The sequence below is a fragment of the Myotis lucifugus genome, unplaced genomic scaffold, assembly GCF_000147115.1.
Source record: "Myotis lucifugus unplaced genomic scaffold, Myoluc2.0 scaffold_0, whole genome shotgun sequence".
Lineage (NCBI taxonomy): Eukaryota > Metazoa > Chordata > Mammalia > Chiroptera > Vespertilionidae > Myotis > Myotis lucifugus.
This window is the reverse complement of record NW_005871048.1, coordinates 26,284,400-26,307,577: the sequence shown is the minus strand read 5'-3', so window position 1 is coordinate 26,307,577 and position 23,178 is coordinate 26,284,400. Positions and strand designations below refer to the sequence as shown.

General features: G+C 34.3%; 1 protein-coding gene across 8 annotated transcripts in view; it reads right to left on the bottom strand.

Moving 5' to 3' along the window:
- Positions 1–23,178, bottom strand: part of FAM172A (family with sequence similarity 172 member A) — a 379,783-nt gene that overhangs the window by 268,464 nt on the left and 88,141 nt on the right. For 6 of the 8 annotated variants that reach the window (XM_023749992.1, XM_023749974.1, XM_006081215.3 and 3 more), the window contains one exon: positions 21,610–21,801. The exons of the other annotated variants lie outside the window; for them this stretch is intronic. In XM_023749992.1, the coding sequence (XP_023605760.1) occupies positions 21,610–21,801 (192 nt within the window). The remainder of the gene's footprint in view (positions 1–21,609; positions 21,802–23,178) is intronic. 8 annotated transcript variants of the gene reach the window in all.

Below are 23,178 nucleotides of genomic sequence, written 5' to 3'. Positions count from 1 at the left end.
TTCCAGTGGATCCATGTCTTCTGTAAAATTTTGCTTTCCAAAATATTATTACTAATGATGTTATTCTCTAACATTGTTTAGAGATGTAGTCCAATTTCAATCCCACCATTTAAATAAAATTTTTTAAACTTTTAAAAAAAGATAGGAGAGTTGATGGGAGAGAAGAAATGGTAGAGTCAATGAATTCCTGGTGTAGATGAGGTTAAAGAATTGTAATAATTACATAGCAAGTGGGCTGAACTGAGAGAATGTTGTTTTTGGAGAGGGTGATGTTTGAATTTGTGATTTTGGACTAATCTGTTTTTATAATAATACAAGATTGAAGCAATAAATTATTACATGCTAATATATATGCATATCTTTTTTAAGGAATGTAACATAGTCATTAAATATGATGTGTAAAAAATAATTACATGGAAAGATATTCACGCTATGTAAGTGATAAAGAGAAACTACAAAATAAAATGTCATCTTAGAAATGGTCAGAGTAAAAATTGAAGGGATACAGGCAAAAATGCTGACAAGTGATTATCTCTAAATGGTAAGAGTATGTGTCATTCAATTTTTTACAGTTCGTAAACATTATAAAATATATTAATTTAGTATTCAAAATAAGCCCATTTCCCTTTTTTATTTTGAATGCCCTTAACCGTAATGGAACACAGGACCCTTCAGTCCACATGCTGACACTCTATCCAATAAGACAAACCAGCCAGGGCAATTTTTGTGATTTTTTTTTTAAATTTGTTTTTCCTTTTTATTGAATTTATTGGGGGTGAAGCTAGTTAACAAGGGTTTAATCTCTAAAATTTACAGGGAATTCATACAACTTAACAAAAGGAATCAAAAAATGGGCAAAGGACCTAAATTGACACTTTTCAAAAGAGGACATACATAAGGCCGAGAGACATATGAAAACATGCTCAAAGACACTAATCATCCGAGAGATGCAAATCAAAAGAACAATGCGGTACCATCTCACACCTGTCAGAATGGCTATCATCAACAAATCAACAAACTGCAAGTGCTGGCGAGAATGTGGAGAAAAAGGAACCCTCATGCACTGCTGGTTGGGAATGCAGACTGGTGCAGCCATTGTGGAAAACAGTATGGAGATTCCTCAAAAACTTAAAAATGGAATTTCCATTCAACCCAGTAATCCCACTTCTAGGAATATATCTCAAGAAACCAGAAAACACCAATCAGAAAGGACATATGCACCCTTATGTTCATAGCAGCACAATTTACAATAGCTAAGATTTGGAAACAGCCTAAGTGCCCATCAGCAGGTGAGTGGATTAGAAAACTGTGGTACATCTACACAATGGAATACTATGCTGCTATAAAAACGAAGGAACTTTTACCATTTGCATCAGCATGGATGGACCTAGACAGCATTATGCTAAGCGAAATAAGCCAGTCGGAGAAAGATAAATATCACAGAATCTCACTCATATGTGGGATATAAAGAACAACATAAACTGATGAACAAAAATAGATCCAGAGACAAAGAAACACTGAACAGAACAACCAACCTCAGAGAGAAGGCAGGGGTCAGGGGGAAGGGGCAAAAGGTCAACCAAAGGACTAGTATGCATGCATATAAGCATAACCAATGGACACTGGGGCGATCGGGGCTTGTCCTGGGGGGCGGGAGTGGCAGGGGGGTGTCAATCGGGGAAAAAGGAGACATATGTAATACTTTAAACAATAAAAAATACACATTTATGCATTATAAAAGAATATTTTTAATGAAAAAATTGGTTGCCCCAAATCTCAGACTATATACATACGGTCAGCAAAGAGTTTGTTTGCATTAACCTTTAACCCAGTGGTTCTCAAATCAGGGCATTCCCACTTCCTGGGAACATTTGGCCATGTCTGGAAACATTTTGGTTGTTTTAACTGCCAGGGTACTATTAGAATGCTGCTTACCATCCTACAATGTACAGGGCAGCCCACATAACAAAGACTTGTCTGACCCAAAATGCCAACCAACAGTTCTAAAGCTGAGAAACCTTGCTCAAATCTAATCAATTCCTTATTAAATGCATATTCTTGTCTGAGAAGAAAAGAAAAAAAAGCAAGTGAGACTGAATTGTTCTAACTGAACATCATTAGTATAAACAATTCAATACACACATGTTCTATTAATTATGTCCAAGGAATCTATATAATGCATAGAGAGCATCAATGTTATCTAAACAATTAATCAAAGATTACAATGTTTTATATCTCACAAGAGACAGAAATGCATTTTACTATTATGTAATGGACCATGAAAAATAGAATCTGAATTTAAAATTATTTACTGCCTATGTTTTCTTCTAGGATTTTTATGGTTTCACAACTTACATTTAAGTCTTTTATCTATTTTGAGTTTATTTTTGTGTATGGTGTAAGTTGGTGGTCTAGTTTCATTTAAAAAAATTTTTAAGTTATATAATTTTTTTTCTAACAGTCCACTATATTTAGATTAATATAGCATAAAAAATGAAGGAGAAAATGTCAGCTAACATATACATACAAAAATTAATGGCTATTCCATTATATTGTCATTTGAAATATAATGCTATTTAAAGAAAAATATTTATTTATAATTCCTTAAAATAAATCAGTACTTTTCTTGAGTAATAAATGAACTGACTATATTTCAGTATATTTACCATGCTTGAACATGGTATAGCAGAGGTATGCCTAAAAGTAATAATAAACATAAAGGGAAATTAAAATTATTGTTCTAACAATATGAAGACAAGTTAAAAACTCATTTTGTTCTTTTTCAAAACCTCCAAGCATTTTGAATCCTTTTAATTGAAATCTTCACTTTAGTATTATTTCTAAATGGGTATATCCTCTATTAAGAAAAATTTGTGATTGCTAGAATATAAGATGAGAGATTATGAAAGCCAATGAAAAACTTGAAAAGTTTTATAAAATTTTTAATGAAATTACCTTTACACTGCTTCTTGAAACTGAAAGTAAAGTGAGTTGCAAGCTCAGAGATAAGAATAACTCAATAAAAAAAATGTGTGCTATATCATCAACAAATACATTTCATTATCAGAAAACATCTGAATGTAGAAATGTAATTATTTCTCAGTAGTAAGAACAGATTTATAAATGATAAAAAATTAATCTTATTTGGCAGTAATCAAAAAAGTATACTTGTTGAGTATGACCAGTGCTCAGTGGTAAAGTATAATCACTATTATTGCATGCTATAAAAGAAAGATGAAAACTTTGGACCATGTCCTAGCTGGTTTGGCTAGGTGGATAGAGCGTCGGCCTAGGGACTGGAGGGTCCCAGGTTCGATTCCGGTCAAGGGCATGTACCTTGGTTGTGGGCACATCCCCAGTAAGGGGTGTCAGGAGGCAGCTGATCGATGTTTCTCTCTCATTGATGTTTCTAACTCTCTATATCTCTCTCCCTTCCTCTCTGTAAAAAAATCAATAAAATATATTTTAAAAAAACAAAAAAAACCTTTGGACCATAATTATATTCTTTCTTTTAATCTCCTTCATAACCATAATTCTGTTTTCAACAGCTTCAAAAGAGGAATATAATTTTGAGGAGAGAAAAAAATAAAATACCTAGTATTGATTGTTTTGGTTAAAACTATATAGAACAAATGGTCACCAACTATTTTGTTTGTTTGCTCTTAATCCCAAAATGCCAATTCAGGAATAGTTTTAGCAACTCAATTAATAACTGTAAAAAATTATAAAGATTTAATATAAGGCACATTGAATTTAAATTGATGGTAAAAGGTAAATTAATAGTTGTCCATACAATTGAGTCCTTCTATTCTTTGCCTATTAAGATTTCTTTAACTTATTTTCATATATAAGTAGTTCTTGAATTTATGATTTTAGAGTATTTTTTAGCTCCTGGTGTTATATTTTACCACTTACAACTTGAGTATGAGATACTAGTATGAAGACAGTTAGATATAAATTTCTGGAAGCAGGCTCGGAAACTAAAATCAAGGTTGAGAAAAAGCCTAGGCTAAAAATAAAGCCATTTCATTTTCAAAAATCAAGTCTCATTCTCTAAATAACGTATGACAGCAAATCTTGAATTATTTCATGCATATATAGCCTTATGAAAATTATCAACAAATTGCTCCATTTTTCAATTTGTGTTTCTTCATACTGTTAGCACCTAAATCGAGTTCTCTGGAAAGAAAAGCACTTTTTATTTTAGCTAAGTTAATCTGCATTGCCAACAGACAAAATCAACAATACCTTCCAAAGAATCATAAACAATAAGATTCTAAACTAAGAGATTACTTTTACTAATGCTAATATTACATAGACAATAAAATAATAAGCTAAGAAATAAGAAAGTCCCTTTACTAACACTAACAAGTGGATGACTTTCCTACCAAAGCTTCTAGTATCCAGTGTCTTTGATAAATACATGTCACACAATGAATAAAGGTTGAGTTTTCTCTAATTTTTATAGCAATTCTTTTTGTTTTTATAACAGCATGCAAGAAAGATTTCCATACTAATTATTCATTTGGAGGCCTGAAAATATAAAATCTGATTTTTATATACTTGAAACTATCAATGCAACAAAGGCATCTAAATATGCTGTTTTTATTCCACAAAAGAAGAAAAAGATGCCTAACTAGGCTAAACGACTTTTTCTAAGTTAATAAGCAAGTTAGTAAGAGAAGTAGGACCCTAAGCCAAGGCTGAATTACAATTTATTTCCAGACATTACTTTAGAAGAAGCAACAGGGGTATTTCAGAAGGGATGACAGAGTGAACAAAAGATCTAAGAGCTGCTCTTCTTAAATAATTTTAAAAAATTCAAATGCAATGAGAGATAGCATATAGGTATTTCTTATCAAAGCAGGAGTGTATGTGCCCCTTCTTACGAAAAGGTTATTTCCTGAAGCCTGCTTCCTCATTCCCACTTTACATGTCACCAACTCCTGTTCTTCCCAACCTTCCTTTTCTTTCCAATCCCCAGGGCTGACAATCCAAATATCTAACTTACACCCTTCTAATGTCTATATAGCCAGAGGACCTTTATTTGACTTAATACTGTCTATTCCATACCAGCTCTTCCCATTCAAAGTCTCCTCCTATAAGGCATTTACTATACATATCTAGACATGGGAGAGCCTATTGACCACCTGAAATTGTTGAATTAGGATATACATATTGGAAGAAAACCTGCTGACTGTGTTTATATGCCAGGTGCTTTGCTAGTTCTGCTTTTTCAATTAGTAGCAACACTTCAGTATAGTAATCTCCTCTCTCCATTCCCCAAGCAGTAAATGATATCTTAATGAGTATATTAATTAATACAAATAATTTAATATTGACAAGATCTCTATAATAAATATTTTGCAAAACAATATTTGTAATTAGAAAAGTTTAATATTAGAAGGAATAGAAAAAATAAATTAAATATTTTTGAGAAATAAAACCAAATTTTTTCTGTTTTGATTTCATAAAGTGGGACATACCTGTGTCAGAACAAAATATTATAAAAATAGAAATACAGAATCAATTTAAAACCTAGAAAAACCTACTGAGACCATCTAGTATACCACCTTTGTTAAAGAAATAAGAAAATAACTTTTCATTGATATATTTATATTAAGAGGATTCATGTAGTCTCGGTCTTATACTCTCCACTTCACATCAAACTCTATGTTCAAGCTTTATTCAACTAATCCCTCAATCTGGAATACCTCTCCAATCTCCAAGTTCCTCCTCATAATTAAGGACTTTATGTAAATACCAAGTCTGTTGGGAAGCATTTTTATAGAGATGGCATTAAGAGATACCTTCAATGCTTACAGTTTGGGGGTACATATCACACCATTCTGAATTTGCCTGTCTCCCCATTAAACCAGAATGTCTTGAGGGCAGGCACTTTGTTTTCTTCATTATTGTACTTCCCCACACTTGAAGAACAGTGCTTGCCCCTCAATAAATACTTGATGGATCTATAAATGAATTGGAAGATTGATGGAAGGATAGAAGGGTGGATTTCATGGAGTTAAGAGGGTTAGAAAAAAGTTTTTTCCATTTACAATTGAGTTAAAAAGAAATCACTTTCCGAAAGCTTATGTTTCTACTTTCTAGGTGCAGTTTATCCATGAAGGATGATTTTAGAAGCCTATCCACACCTCTACAGCTAAAACCAACTCAATCCCATGCCCTCTGGGTCCTTAGAATAGTTGATAATATAGAACCAGAAAAATCACTGCCAATACAACTAGATGCAGAGAAGAGATCCAGTCACACTGTTATAGAAATAGGCTGCAGAGTGGCAGGATTTGTAGAGGAAAAGGAAGTAAACCAAAAAACAAAACAATACACCAAGTAATTACCTTCTTACATCTCTACCTTCCTCACTATTAACATTCATTAAGTACTCATATGTGACAGCTATTATAATAAGAACTTGTGTACATCATGTTCCTATTTAAGAACAGAGGAACTGAAATCATGTACTATTTTAATAGATTTAACAAAAAGAATTGTGCCTTCCAAGAAGCCATCATATTTATTTTTTCTTAATGAAAATTCATTTATCCCTCCATCCATAAAAAGTTTTAAAAATCAGCGCCATGCCTAGTGGTAAGTGCTTTTTTATATTTAGTCATTTTCAGGATAATCCTCTGAGTTTGCATTATTATTATAATCATTTTATGGATTAAAAAAGAAAAACAAGACTAAACAGACCAAAACACTTGATAATATAACACAATTATTAAGTCACTAAAATTAGTGACTAGAAATTCTTAAAAGGAGAATGTTTTAGGAAAGCTAAAACTGATAACTAGGAATATTTAAACCAAAGCTTATATACTTATCTACTACACTGTACTGCTAGGCAATGGTGAAAAATGTATGATCCCTGCCCTCAGTGAGCTCACAGTTTAGTGGGAAACAGAAGCACACCTATAATATCTGACAAAATAAGATTACTATTAAAATTCCATTTGTTACAAGGTGCTGTGTGGTTCATATATCCTAAACAAAGTAAAAGGGTATTTCTTAAGCTATAGTATATAGGACGCTTAACTGTATCATTCTTGTACATGAAAAAAGTAAGACATTGAGTTGTAGAAGCTTAAAATGAGACGACATGGCTTCCTTCTAAATGCTCTTTGAAACAATTCTTAATGTAAAAATTGTCATAAAATAATTCAAATGTATCCTCAGGGATTAAACAGAAAAAAATGAATTAAGGCTATATATACAAACAATTTATCTATATACATAAAATAGAGAAATATGCTAATTAACCGGGACGCTGTAATGTGTCGGACAGGAGGTTGCGGGCACGTCAGGAGCAGGGCAGCAGGGGCCTCCGCGCCTGTGCTGGGGGAGGGCCTGATCAGCAGAGGCCCCAGCTGCTTCAAGGGCCGGAGCGGGAAGCAGGGCCAGACCAGCAGCAGTCGCAGCTGCTGCGGGGCCCAGGGAGCGAGGCAGGGCTGGATGGCAACTCGAGGGTGGGCGGCGCCTCGTGATTTCGAATCGCACGCTGGGCTCCTAGTTATATATATAATTCCTTTTCAAAAGCAATCTTAAATCCTACTGCTATGGTATTTATACAGATTTGAGTATCACAAAGAACACATACAATAAGTTAACACCATTCTCTTTCTTATAAAATTGTTTCTATAGTATGTTGCAGCAAAATGATTCAGTTGCAGAGTAAAATTGAAATTTCTAATTGGCATACTCTAACAGCTAAAACTCCTCTCCAGCTAAATGAACTAATTCATTTAATTTAGTCATCATAAAATACAAACACTGCACTAGTTTTTAATTTTCAATGTTAACTTTTATGATTTTACTATACCAAAATAATAAAAGGAGGAGCCTTAAGAAATTATTGGGTCACCCAGCCAGAGTAGCGCAGTTGATTGAGTATCATCCTGTTCACCAAAAGGTTGTCTGTAGGATTTCCAGTCAGTCATGGCATATGCCTAGGTTAAGGGTTTGGTTCCTGTCAGGGCACATCTGGAAAGGAACCAATCAATGTTTCTCTCTCTCTCTCTCTCCCTTCCTTCTCTCTAAAATCAATAAAAATATTTTATTAAAGAAATTATTGGGTCAGTATTCTTCATTGTTTATAGTATTAACCAACTCAAAATACATTTTCTTTTTAAAATTGACTCATGGCTTTAAACTTGTTAATGTATTGTTGTAAATGCTTCCTACACAACTCAATTTTTTTCCCCTCTAAAGTGAACACTGCAAATTGCCTTGGATGGGTGATAATGAAAAAGCAACACCATTTATTAATTTTGTATAAGTTATCCTCCACCCCTGAGATTCCTTGGAGGGGAAGAACATGTCTGAATTTCACCATACAGTGCCACAGGCAGAAAGTGAGAGAAACTAAACAAATACATCATGGAGGAAGAGAAAATGCCTGCAGCAGTAAATGACCTACTACATACCTCTCCATACTGGCTTTGATGTTCTAATTTGTTAATTTCTGGGAAAAGACAATTACCAATAGTTTAAGTTTGTTCTGAAAGAAGTAGCTAACTTCTTTAAATTTCTGATCACAAACAATACACACTGTTCAAAAGGGCAATACATTTTCAAACCATTACAATACAAGTAAATATGCATGAGAAGCTCAACAAAAACACATTGTCTTACAATCAGAAAATGCAAACTAAGAAGAACATTTTAAGAAAGTTTAAAATGATTCTTGGCATGTGTTTCTCTGGAAAAAATGTACTCTTAAATATTTTCAAGATCAATTCATAGAAAGATAATTTTATTCAAATATGCAGCTCATGGTATGAATAAGCAAGTACTCATTTCCCAAGAGAATTGACAAGTCTTTCAAATGATGTTTTTTTTAAAAAATCAACTCTACTGGGTTAGCAATTTGGAATTTTGACATACACAGAAATTTGTAAGTGTGTTTGTGTATATAATACAGATGTTTCAAAACACACCCATTTTTAATAATGAAATAAATTGATCCTTAGTAATGTGAGTTACTATTTAACATAAAACTGCACTTTAACAGAAATACATAGATGCTATACATATAAGTTCATTATCTTAATTTTAACTAAGTTTGCAATCTATACAAGTAACCATAAAAATATTTTAATAAAATTGCTTTAAACAGGCATAAAGATAACTTAATAAAATTCTTTTAAAAGCTTCAGTCACACTATTAAATATCAACAAACTGTAAAAATTATTTAAACAGCAATGGTCTTGTTTATCAAAAGAAGCAAGGTTGAATTGCTTGCTTATATTTTCTCTAATTTTTCAAGTTAAGTTTTCTTTGGAGATACACTTGTATTATTTATCACTATCACTGTGTTATTATAGAAACAAAAGGTCAAAAAAGAGCTTCTTACAAATTTAATTTTTTCCACTGATGTTAAGAGAATATTTTATTCTGTAGTACTGATTTAAAAATAATAAATTGTACATTAACTTTTTTTCATCCAGAATTTAAATTATAGCATACATGTTCATTTTTTAAACTCTAGGTAAAATATAACAGTTTGCTATGCTTACTCTTATTTAATAGATTTCTGTATGGTATTCCTAACCTAATTAATTGGCTTAAATTTTATGATCTTCTTAAGTCAAATATGAATGCCCTTAAAATGATATCAGGTTTTTTTAAATTGCATAATGTATACCTAACACAATACTACTGTGTGCTTTTTACTAACACAATAGCATTTGTCCTTTTTATATTTTATTAATACTAATTTTTATTAATAACACTTCAAGCTTCATGAGACATACTCATCCCTGTGCTGTATCCATTTCATAAACAAGATATGTTCTCCTTTTCAATAAGGATTATGAACACAAAGCAGCAACATAGCTCTTAAGATTGCTGACATCTGAATACACACATGACAGTAGAGGGATACTGATTTAATTTACATTTGAAGTAAACTAATTAAAGTTTAAAGTTTATTTATTTTAAAATATAAAAGAACACGATTCTAAATATACAAAGTATGTCAAGGTACTCCACCTAATTCTTACAACACTTCACTACAAACTTTTAATAGTGATTTTTTTTTTTTTGCCGAAGCCGGTTTGGCTCAGTGGATAGAGCGTGGGCCTGCGGACTGAGGGGTCCTGGGTTCGATTCCGGTCAAGGGCATGTACCTGGGTTGCAGGCACATCCCCAGTGGGAGATGTGCAGGAGGCAGCTAATCGATGTTTCTCTCTGATCGATGTTTCTAACTCTCTATCTCTCTCCCTTCCTCTCTGTAAAAAATCAATAAAATATATTTTTAAAAAAAGTGATTTTTTTTATGTCCAGGAAAAAGAATTAAAATACAGGCCTGCTACTATCCAGAATTACTGTTGAAATTCAGTTTTAATTTAAGAACATTATATTGCAAATTTTAAAAAAGTAATTAATAGAGGTCTTTTTCAGATTAAATCTTTAATTTATAATTAGGCATTAGTTACAATCTATAAAAATATCATTTAGAAATAGGCAACTTATCTAGAAATTAATATTTTAAAATATGCCTTTTACTTAGATCATATAAATAGTTGAATAAAATCATCACCAAATAATATCAGGAGCATAAAATGCTACCAAACAATGCTCCTGGAAACTAATAATGATTTACCCTTAAAATGCACTTAACATTATTTTATTTTTAAAAAATCTTATCTTAGTGATTATGTAAATATCACACATTTTTACTCTAATGTTTGGTGACTTAAACTAATGTGCAAACTACACTTTCATAAAAAAATTACTTACCATTCCTAATTTACTGTCTCAATGATTTCAAGTAAAAGTTTAGACTATTTCCTATGAGTAAAGGAGAGCACTCTTTCCATTTTTTTCTCCTCAAATTAAAATAACTCAGGGGATATACCAATAATACTGGAAGTTAACATTTAAAAAAATTATGTTCAATATAAACAAAAGTGTAAAGTCTAAAAAACAAAAGAAATCCAAAGTATAGTGAAAAATGCAAAGCTGACTATCTTTAATCTTTTCTTGTTAAACCTAGGCTACTCAAGAACTGTCAACTAATTATTCCATTTTATTGATGACATTTTCCTCTAGGGAAGTTATTTTAAAAGTTTAACCCTGGAGCAAGTCATGGCTTCTCCAATCTTTGAAAGTGTCCAGAGCATTGATTATAACTGCAGGAGGTGTTACCTTCTACCCAGAGAATCTCACCCTGCACAATCTTACACACTCTCTCACTCCCAAAACAGCTTTGATTCTGCAATTCAAACTGCTTCAGCTGATATTAAAGGAAGGCCCACAGAAAAGGAATCAGCAGTTAAAACGAAATAAAAAGCGGGGAAATACAGATCATGGATATAACGGCACAAAGCTCAAGAGAAAAGCAGATTTGAAAGACACATCAGAGTGATTCCAAAAAGAACAACATGACAGAAATTAAACAAGATTTTTATGTTTGCCTTCTATGCATTTGAATTCATCTCAACCTCCATTGAAATTCTGATCATACACAAACCCCAAAGCTTTTGACATACTTTCAAAACCCATACCCTCTCTTTCTAAGTCTCCAGAGTCACTTTTTAGGTAGGAAAAAAAAAAGAAAAAGAAAAAGAAAAAAATAATTCAAATGTGCATCTAATAGACTAAATTATAATTAAATTATAATTATAACCAATATTTTCTCATGTAAAAATGGTGCCTAATTGTTTTAAAATTCAGTATTTTTTCTCTTGCACTTAGTGAAAAGGCCTCTGTCTACTTTATAAGTTATCTGACATTAGGTATAAACATAGGTACAGGAATAAATATTAAACGTAAGAGGCCTGTAATATTTTCCCTGGGATGACTTCAGGATATCCAGGTGCTCTATGCTATTATAGCTTCCTCTCCACTTGACTATAGAAAATATATACTTAGTTTATTAGTTCAGTATTAGAGAACAATGTAGATGCAAAGAGCTATCACAGAATGGCTTAATCACATGTATCTCAGAAACAGTGACCAAAATTCCAGAAAGTAATTGGATTTTCAAAACTGAATGTAGTCCCTGCCCCCCGCCCCCCACCCCGATTCAGTCATGACAGGGCCAGAAGGTAATGATATATCTGCCATTGATGCAACCAGCAGACCTGTCTTCTGTCAAGAGTTGAAATCATAAAGGAATAAGCTGTCGTTAACAACCTCTCTCCAAACACTAGAGCTGTCATTTCATTGTTTTCTTTTTCTGGCATGGGGGCTGGTGTGGCCTCATATACCTTGTCAGTTTAGTAATGTGCTAAGCTTTTAACCTTTCCTGGAATTCTTGACTTGAACAATCTTTGATGAAGTCTATAATGTAACAACTTAAAATATTTTCTTTAGTTAATTTGGTTTCTTTCAAAGTTTACTTTTATTTCTTTTTATTATTATTTTCTTAAATAGTTTTTCCCCGGAAAATTTCAAAGTTTACTTTTAAAATTTGGAATTAGTGCTGTTGATTTCAACCTATATTTTAGTAGTCCATATTTCGAACAGGAATAAAATTAGCATTTATTTTTAAAAAGTCTGAAATGTAAATTTTAGTAGTCTAAATTCTGCCAGTCTTTAATGGGAAAAAGCAATAATTATTTAAAGAAGTTGTTTGCAATTTTATAATAAAACATTAAATTCTTTTAGAAATGGTTAATTGAATATTACTGTAATATATTTTAGAAATATTCTCTTAAAATGTTTTTTGTGTTTTTTTCAAGAAAAACAATCTTAAATATGATGTTACATGCAATAAACACCAATTATTCAAGAAAAATTATCTTACATATAATATTACATGCAATAAATATTAATATTTCAAGAATAAAAGGGTTTTAAGTATATTACCAAAACTGTACTAATATAGTATGGTATCACAGAATCTGTAGGAAATACTAAAAATCTGCAAATAACAGGATTACTTTTATTATACTCTAGAATATTTTCCCCCCTCTGGCTCTATTTTTGTTAATCAGTTTATGTTGTTCATTATATTCCACAAATGAGTGAGATTGTATGACATTCATCCTTCTCTGACTTGCTTTATTCACTTAGCATGATGCTTTTAAAGTCTATTTTGTTGGTTATGAGTATTGCTTTACCAGCTTTTTTTTCTTTTCCATTTGCATGGAAAATTTTTCCCATCCCCTCACTTTCATCCTGTGTGTGTCTTTTGTTTTGAGGTGGGACTCTTGTAGACAGCATATATTTGGGTCATGTTTTTTTATCCATTCAGCTACCCTACACCTTTTGATTGGAGCATTTAATCCATTTACATTTAGGGTTATTATTGAGAGGAATTTATTTATAGCCATTTTAATTCTGTATGGCTAGGTTTCTCACATGTTTCTTCTCAGCAATCCCTTACAGCAATCCCTTTAGCATTTCTTGTAATGCTGGCTTGGTGGTGATGAACTTCTTTAGCCTTTTTTTTTTTTGTCTGGGAAGCTCTTTATTTGATCATCTATTTTGAATGATAGTAATCTGGATATAGTAATCTTGGTCTCAGATCCTTGCTTTCCATTACCTTGAGTACTTCATGCCATTCCCTTCTGACCTGTAGAGTTTCTGATGAGAAATCAGGTGCGAGCCTTATGGGAACCCCTTTGTAAGTAACAGTTTTCTCTTGCTGCCTTTATGATTCTCCCTTTATTTTTTTGCATTTGAATTATGATGTGTCTGGGCGTGGGTCTGTTTGGGTTCTTCTTGTTTGGGGTTCTCTGTGCCTCCTAAATTTGTGTAATTTTTTTCCTTTACCAGGTTAGGGAAGTTTTCTACCATTATTTCTTCAAACATCTTCTCTATGCCTTTCTCCCTTTCTGCCTCTTCTGGCACACCTATTATTCTAATATTGTTACGTTTCACATTGTCCCACAGCTCCCTTAAGCCGTCCTCCTGTTTTTTAATTGTTTTTCTTTTTGGTTCTTTAATTGAGTGATATTTTCAACTCTGTCTTCTAATTCACTGATTAGCTTCCCCTAATCTGCTGTGTATTCCTTCCAATGTGTTCTTTATTTGTGTCATGTCATTCTTTATCTCAGACTTATTTTTTCATAGTTACTATATCTTTTTTCATACTGTTAAGCATTTTTAACATCATTACTCTGAACTCTGTTTCAGATAAATTTCTTATCTCTGCCTCATTTATCTCTTCTTCTGGAGAATTCACTAGTTCTTTCATTTGGGGGTTGTTCTTTGTTTCCATTTTGGTTGTCTGTTTGGGTTTGTGACTATGTTTTAGGTAGATCCTCTATACCAGTGGTCGGCAAGCTGCGGCCCCTTGAGTGTGGCTCTTCCACAAAATACCACGTGCGGACGCGCACGTACAGTGCGATTGAAATTTCATGGCCACACTCAAGGGGCCAAAGAGCCGCATGTGACTTGCGAGCCGCAGTTTGCCGACCACTGCTCTACACCACTCAATCTCTAGTGCAGGACAGTGTTAAAGGCTGTTTCTGACTAATTGGATCAGGCAAACACTCAAAGCCTCCAGAGACCACCTCTGTCTACAGACTAACAGGATTCTGACTTGAATTGCCCCCGGCAATCGTCCTCAGGTGTGGCAAAGAGTTTTTTTCAACAGGGTGGGGCAGTTGCTTCTGCCTGGAGACTTATTGCTACTTTTAATCTCTCAAGTGGCCTCAGGACAAGGTGTTTACCAATAGGGTGTGTGGACTGTTTTCCCCCCAGGCAAGGCAGATGTCTACATGGGAAAGATGTCCTCACTTCTGTGAGGGAATGACTCAGCCAAGGAAACTTGCGGAGTCTGCCTTCTGAGCTCTATCCCTTGAGTCCCCGGTCCTGGGTTCTGCTCACACAGCTCCAGTCCACTTTACCCTCCCTCTGCCAGAGCACAAGGCTCTACAGGGAATTTTTGTGCATTGGCTCTTTAAGAGGGTGCCTGAACTTTCAGCTGCCACTCCCTGGCAGACAGCACCCCACAGCTTTTCACAGCTAGATGTTATGTGGGTACCCTCTCAGTTTGGTGCTCTCTGCTGGGGAGCCCAGCTTTGGGATTAGATCCCAGAGTTCTCAGTGGCACCCCCCCCAGAGCTGAGATATCTCTCCGGAACTTCAGTTGCTGTCTGTGGGTGCCTGGCCAGCCCTTTTGCGCCTCCACTCCTCCTACCAGTCTCTATGTGGTCTCCACCGTTGGTCTTTGGATATCAGGGTTTTCTCCTGTGAGTTTTCCATTGATTATTCAGGAAACCTTTCTGTATTTCAGTTGTAATTCCAGCTTGTTCCTGGGAGCATGCCGTGCAGCATCTTCCTACTCTGCCGCCATTTTAATCTTAAAATGTTTTAAATTAAAATTATAAATGTAATAACTGCTCAAAGTAAAAAAGGAACAAAAGAATTAAATAGAAAAACTGAAAATGAAAAGTAAAAGAAAAAAATCTCATGTTTTTTTACATAAACTTCTAAGAACATTAATATATATCCATGTAGTTTTATGTGTATGCAAGTATAATTTTTAACAAGTAATCTCATTCTTGTGTTTTAATCTGATAAAGTTTAGACATCACTCCATATGAATGAACACACATAAATAAACTACAATTCATTCTTCTTAACACCTTTTGTACCGCTCACGAACTTTCTCGTGTTTCAAGCGCCATCTGTTAAGGACCACTCACGAGTTTTCTCGGTTTTCACGCGCCATCTGTTATGGACCTTAGATGTCAACACACTGTCTTGTCCACACCGAATGAAGTGATCTCATTGGTGGAAATCGTGCAGGTCAATCTACGAAAAACTATATAATTGCACGAACCCATAAAGCATTGCAGTTACAATGTATTTTGGTCATTCAAATAGTCTTCGTCTTCAAGTTCCTGGTGCTTTTAGAAAATGTTTTACGCAGTACCATACATTAAAAAAGTACTAGGAACTTTAATTGTTTAATTGTTTTTGTAAATAAAAATGTTATAATTATTGAAAAACAACACCTAAAGTGCATTATGATCTGTAGTTATGATGATTTAAATAACGTGCAGTTTGCCTAAAAACATGCGGTCCCTGGCATATGTCTTAGAGATTTCTATGCGGTACGAAATGTGTTAATAACCAGTCTTCCACAATATGAGTATATACCATAATTTAACCAAATAGTTCCCTACTGTGAGTACTGAGGTGGTTAGAAGTATTTGCAGTATTACACACTACTGTGATGAGGATTCTCATACATATACAAGGTGTCCCCAAAAATGTGTACACACTATATATATAACAGCTGATAGCTCAATTTTGAAAATGAAATGTTTTTTAATAAACATTGCCTTTATAATTATTCAAAGTGTGTGTACACATTTTGGGGGACACTTTATACTTTGTGGCTACTCTAGAGTAAATTCCTTCAAATGGAATTTAGGGTCAAAGGTACACATATTTAATTTTGGAAAATATAACAAAACTGGCATCTAAAAAGATTGCTTCAATTTACATTCCCACAAATATCTAAACTTAGTATATCATAAAATGTATTACCAATTTATATGCCAATTTTATATGTTGAAAAGTGGCACCTTGTTTTAACAAGCATGTCTTTAATTCCACAAATACTTTGAATGACTATAAAAACCATAAAAGCATATAAATCAATTTAACAAAAGTATATTTAAAAGCTCTGAAGAAATTTTCATGTTCTTGAGGCTTCTGAGACCTTAAAAATACATCTCCTGGCAAATTATATGCTGCTTGCACTACATAAATGCTAAATAATTTCCTATAAGCTACTAGATGGCATTGCTATTGTTAAAAATAAAAGCTATGCTCTAAATTGTTATGGTACTTCTTGTTACAATCAACTAACCATGGAAAACCCACTAGAAAGAATCCTATCACATTTCCAAAGTAGTTGCTCAACTATTTTGTCAACTACTTACGTTGAAATAGCAAGAGCTTGCAGTACTTAGTTGGAAGACTTTGAATTCAAGGTAATAGTTACAAAAATGTTACCAAAAATTTTTTACTCAAATATTGAAAAAACAACAACAAAAACTATACCCTCTTTTTAGATACCCATCTATAATGGTCCTATGTACATTTAAAGAAAAAAATCCTAATACTGCAATCAATCAGTTTTATAAATGGGCCCATCGAAAAAGGAGAGAAAACCCAAAGTGAATTAAGAGGAATCAGAAAGTCAACAGACAGAATAGAAAAGTTAAAGCTGTAGCTTATTATAAGAGAAGCAAGTGATTTAAAAACTAAAAAGCTCTAAATCAACTTTTAAAGTATGTGATTCATATCAAAGTTAAGCAACACTTTATATATTCTTTAATTAGTCTCCTTACAATCATATTGATATCTAAAACAAAATCCCAAAATATTCTAGTGTGATGAATATTGCCACATAAGGATGTCTCCTGGGGTCTACATAGTACATGTTATATAGAAAATTAGTGCTATTTGTTTTAAAATTATATGAGATGTAAAGTGACTGTCACTGGAACAACCACATAAGAAACGTACTTAAAATGTTATACTTTAGATTATCACTATTCCTTCCACAAATCAGAGTAAAGTATTAGTCTAAAAAGTAGGAGTGATATCCTATCTAATAAAAGACAAACATGGTAATTAACCGTACCTCCGACATGCTTCCCATTGGCTAATCAGGGCGCTATGCAAATTAACTGTCAACCAAGATGGCGGCCGGCAGCCAGGCAGCTGAAGCAAACAGGAGGCTTGCTTGCTCCAGTGATGGAGGAAGCCAAGGTTCCCCGCCTGCCGCCGCCCAGCTCTAAGCTGCACTCTAAGCAACTATGTTGCAATTATAGAAGCTAAACAAACCCCAGAAACCTGCTTTCAGCCAGCCGGGCCTCAGAGCTGGAGTTGCAACAGTGTTTCAATTATAGAAGCTAAACAAAGCCCAGATACCTGCTTTCAGCAGCCAAGGTCTCAGAGCTGGAGCTGAGCCTCAGAGCTCAAGCTAGCTCTCAGCTCCAGTGACAGCCATAGAAGGTAAATAAATCCCAGAATAAAAAAGAAAAAAACGAGAGGTTGGGAGCTTCAGTCACCCGCCTGCCTGAAAACGGCCCTCAGCCCCTCACCCAGACTGGCCAGGCACCCAAGCGGGACCCCCACCCTGAAGGGGGTGTGACCAGCTGCAAACAGCCATCATCCCCTCATCCAGGCTGGCCAGGCACCCAAGCGGGACCCCCACCCTGATCCGGGACACCCTTCAGGGCAAACCAGCTGGCCCCCACCCATGCACAGGCCTCTATCCTATATAGTAAAAGGGTAATATGCAAACTGACCCTAACAGCAGAAGGACTGGGAATGACTGGTCACTATGACACACACTGACCACCAGGGGGCAGACCCTCAATGCAGGAGCTGCCCTCTGGTGGTCAGGGCGCTCTCACATGGGAGGAGCTCTGCTCAGCCACAAGCCAGGCTGATGGCTGCCAGTACAGCGGTGGTGGTGGGAGCCTCTCCTGCCTCCTCAGCAGCACTAAGGATGTCCGACTGCAGTTTAGGCCTAAGCCGTCAGTAGGACATCCTCTGAGGGCTCCCGGACTGTGAGAGGGGGCAGCCGGGATGAGGGGACCTCCCCTCCCAGTGCACAAATTTTTGTGTACTGGGCCTCTAGCTGGTTAATAAAATTATATAGATTTCAAGAGTACAATTCTACAATACATCATCTGTATATTGTATTGTACCCCAACTTAAGTCTCTTTCCATCAACATTTATTCCCCCTTTACCCTCTTCTATTTCCCCCCACCCCTTTAGCTCTGGTAATCACCATACTGTTGTCTGTGTCTATGATTTTTTTTTTTGCTTAATCCCATCACCTTTTCTACTCAGCCCCACCAATCCCCATCCCTTCTGACAGCTGTTAGTCTGTTCTCTATATTTATGAGTCTGTTTCTATTTTGTCTGTTTATTTTGTTCATGAGTTTCCACATGTAAGTGAAATCATATGGTGTTTGTCTTTCTCTGACTGGTTTATGTCACTTAGCATAATACTCTCCAGATCCATCCATCCTGTTGCAAAAGATTTCCTTCTTTTTTATGGTCACATAGTATTCCATTGTGTAAATGTACCACCGTTTTTTTAGTTATTCATCTATGGATGGGCATTTGGGCTGTGTCCAGATCTTGGCTACTGTAAATAATGCTGCTATGACCATAGGGATGCATACATTCTTTTGCATTGGTGTTTCGAGATTCTTAGGATATATTTCTAGAAGTGGGATTGTTGGGTCAAAAAGGCAGGTCTGTTTTTAATTTTCTGAGGAAACTCCACACTGTTTTCCACTATCGCTGTACCAATCTGCATTCCTACCAGTAGTGTGCTGGGGTTCCTTTTTCTCCACACCTGTCCACCTGCACTGACCCCCACCCCCAACAAACACAGAGCAGCCCTTGAAGAAATACCAGAGAAACACTATGAAAAGGTAAAACCCAAATAATAAAATCATTTTATCTGGACTAAAAAGAAATATTATTTTAAAATATTCAGCATGTAGAAAATTACCACAATAAAGTTCATATTCATTTACTATAAAAGAATAAAGTATATAAATTAAAAATTTCAAAGTACATAACATACTGAAGATATTAAATACTAAAAAAGTATTTAGAAATCAGCTTCTTTTTATTTTTTTTCAAGGAATCATGAGTTGCTATGATTGAGAAAAGAAAAAAAAAAAAGTCAAGGCAATGAAATGTTATCCCCAAAACACTATTCCTACTTACAAGAACAAGATGACCAACTATTCTAATGTCACTGACAAACTTGCTCCCTCCTGTTTGGGATATTAACAGACAGTCAATTCAAAGATGTTTGGTATGGATTCCCACAGACACCTTTCACCTCAAAAAACCTTATGCAACAATAAAAAAAAATTAAGAATGGGAAAGGCTTAGTTGATATAGTAGCAGGAACAATATAATTACATAGAGTATTTCACTTAGCTCTCAAACATACAAACATCCGATTTTCTTTACTAAATTAAATTTTCAAATATTCACTGAATTGTGATCACTTTTCATGTATAATGTAAAAATACATCAACAGGGTCTGTTCTAACCACAAACTACTGTGTCAGAAAGTTCATTCATTATTCATATCCTGAAGTATGAAACAGTTTAAATAATATTTCATGTGAGTTACTTAAATATAAACCTCAATATTTTTAGTTAAATTCTACTAAAAACACACCAGTGAAATTTGAAACCAATCAAAAGTAGTAATGCCTTTATGTTCTTTGCATATCCATAAAGGCTGAAAAAAATATACAATTTACCTAAGAAATTCTATCTACAGCATTTTAAAAGCCTCAAAATCTATTAACCAAAATATTCTTTAAGAGTTGGGTTGGACCTTAAATACAATTGACCCTTGAACAACATGTGTTTGAACTGCACAGGTCCACTTATATGTGAATTTTTTTCAATAAATATGTATAGCAGTGAAGTACTTTTTCTTCCTATAATTTTCCTAAAAATATTTTCTTTTCTGTAGCTTAATTTATTGCCAAGATTCAGTATACAAAACATATACAAAATATGTGTTAATCAACTGTTTATGTTATAGGTAAGGTTTTGGTCAACAGTAGACTATTAATAGTTAAGTTTTGAGTGAGTCAAAAGTTATATACAGATTTTTGATTGCACATAGGGTGGGCATGGGGTAACAGTGGCCCTAATGCTCAGATTGTTCAAGGGCCAACTGTATTAACATTTCAGAGTTAACAAAGTAGAGAACATATTACCTTTGACCTTTGTAATTAATAATCAGTGTATCAAAGAAATCCTTCCCAATTTTAATTACAAAAATAAACCTTACATTTTTATATTATACAAGATGCCACTTTACTTTTATTCTGAAGCAAAACTCTACTTATATGTAAAAAAAATCCATACTCTGCAAAATTTAGCTTTTCAACAAAGCCTAAGAATAAGTCAATAAAACAAAAGTAGCCTAACAGGTAGATATTGAATACTAGGCCAGAAAAAACCCCACAATTTCACTATTATAGGAAAGGAAACCTTAAACATGATTTTAAAATATCAATTTCTAAAAGAAATGGACTTTAAAAGATTTAAATTCAAAACAGTAATTCAGTAAATACTGCAATTTACCATTTTGTATGTATGTTATATGCTTAAAGCATTTTATATGTGCCTCTAAAGAGTATTTTTCAAAGAAATAATTTTAACTGATGGAATACTGAGTTATTCCATCTCTTCTTTAAAAGAATAAAAGATTAATTTAAAGTAGCAGATTTCCTTTAGTTTCTGACATCATTAAACTAAATAGGAAAAGATTTACAAAAGCAGTCACATTTTTTTCAAAAGTATTTCAATCTTATTGATAAGTAGTTGGTAGTTTAAGTGATATTTAAAATAATAATAAACAAAAAATTAAGAATAAAAAATATTCATTTCAAGGACATTATCTAAATTTTTATACACTTAAGATATTTTGTTTTTATTGTACCTGCAAAATAATGCAGATCAATTTTTCATTACAAATAAATAATAACAGTTTAAGGATAAGAGTATGTATAGGAGATACGTTAGAAGAAACATGTTAAATAAATTATAAACATAATAAAGCAGAGCTATAAAATGACCCCCCAAAAAATATAAAAGAAAGTGCACTTACATCCATAGCTCTCTTAATAAATGGTATCTGTGTGCCACTGTCCAGATCTTCATTTATAATAAGCCTTCTAGCCCACTGACCTGCCCTGACAACACCACTACCATGAATTAAAACCATCAGTTTCTGTGGATTTGTCAAAGCATCCTCACTCATAAAGATAAAACTCTTTGGTTCACTCTCAGAGGCATCTACCTGTAATTAAAAAAAGTTAAATAATAAATAAATATTTACTGATCAGGTATAAATAGAAATGAAAAAAATAATGCTTACTATAAATTATAAAATGGTTATTATAGAATTATAGGAGTAATAAAGTTTAAAATAAAATTAAAATATTCATTAGAGAGTAACAATTATATATACAGTAGATGAGTAAAAAAAGACATGATAGTATAAAAATATGAAAAAAATATTGGAAATAGATGTCTCCTACATTATTGTTGTACTAGAGGCCCGGTGCACGGATTTGTGCACCTGTGGGATCCCTCGGCCTGGCCTGTGGGATCAGGCCGAAACCAGCTCTCCGACATCCCCTGAGTGGTCCCGGATTGCGGGCCAGGCAGACAGACCTCACCAGTGCACGATCAGGGCCAGGGAGGGACCGCGGGAGGGCTCCAGGGCATATCCAGCCCATCTCACTCAGTCCCGATCGGCCAGACCTAACCTACCGGTTGGAGTATCTGCCCCCTGGTGGTCAGTGCATGTCATAGTGCAGCGATGGCGAGCCTATGACACGTGTGTCAGAGGTGACAGGCAAACTCATTTTTTTGGTTGATTTTTCTTTGTTAAATGGCATTTAAATATATAAAATCAACATAAAAAATATAAGTCTTTGTTTTACTATGGTTGCAAATATCAAAAAATTTCTATATGTGACACGGCACCAGAGTTAAGTTAGGGTTTTTCAAAATGCTGACACGCCGCGCTCAAAAGGTTTGCCATCACTGTCATAGTGAGCGGTTGAGCAGCCTTAGCATATCATTAGCATATTACACTTTGACTGGTTTAACGGACAAGACAATTAGCATATTAGGCTTTTATTATATAGAGTATTAAGTGTCATTATATACAAGAATAACTAATTTTTGAGTACTTCTTATTGTCTAGATACTATGCAAATTTTTTAAAAAATATTATCTCAATCACAATACTATTAAGGTGGTACTATTATTATACTCATTTATAGATGAAGAAATTGAGATCAAGAGATTTTAAATAACTTGCCCAAGGTCACAGAGCTATTAAGTCTGTCTATCTATCTATCTATCTATATATATATATATATATATATATATCTATATATATATATATATATATATATATATAAAGAGCCATGGGCCATCGCAACTGAACGGACGACCAAACAGGCTGAGTGGGGCGACCAGGCCGCCAGCCCAGGGGGGGTTAGTGAAGGTTCGCCAAAACGCCGGAACACCAGCCGGTGTGGGGCACCCGGCCCACAAGGGGGGGGGGGGGGGGGGCAGTGAGGGAAAACCAAACAACTGAGCAGCAGGCTGCATGGGGTGACCACGGCACAGCAGGGGCTTAGTGAGGGACGACCAAACGACT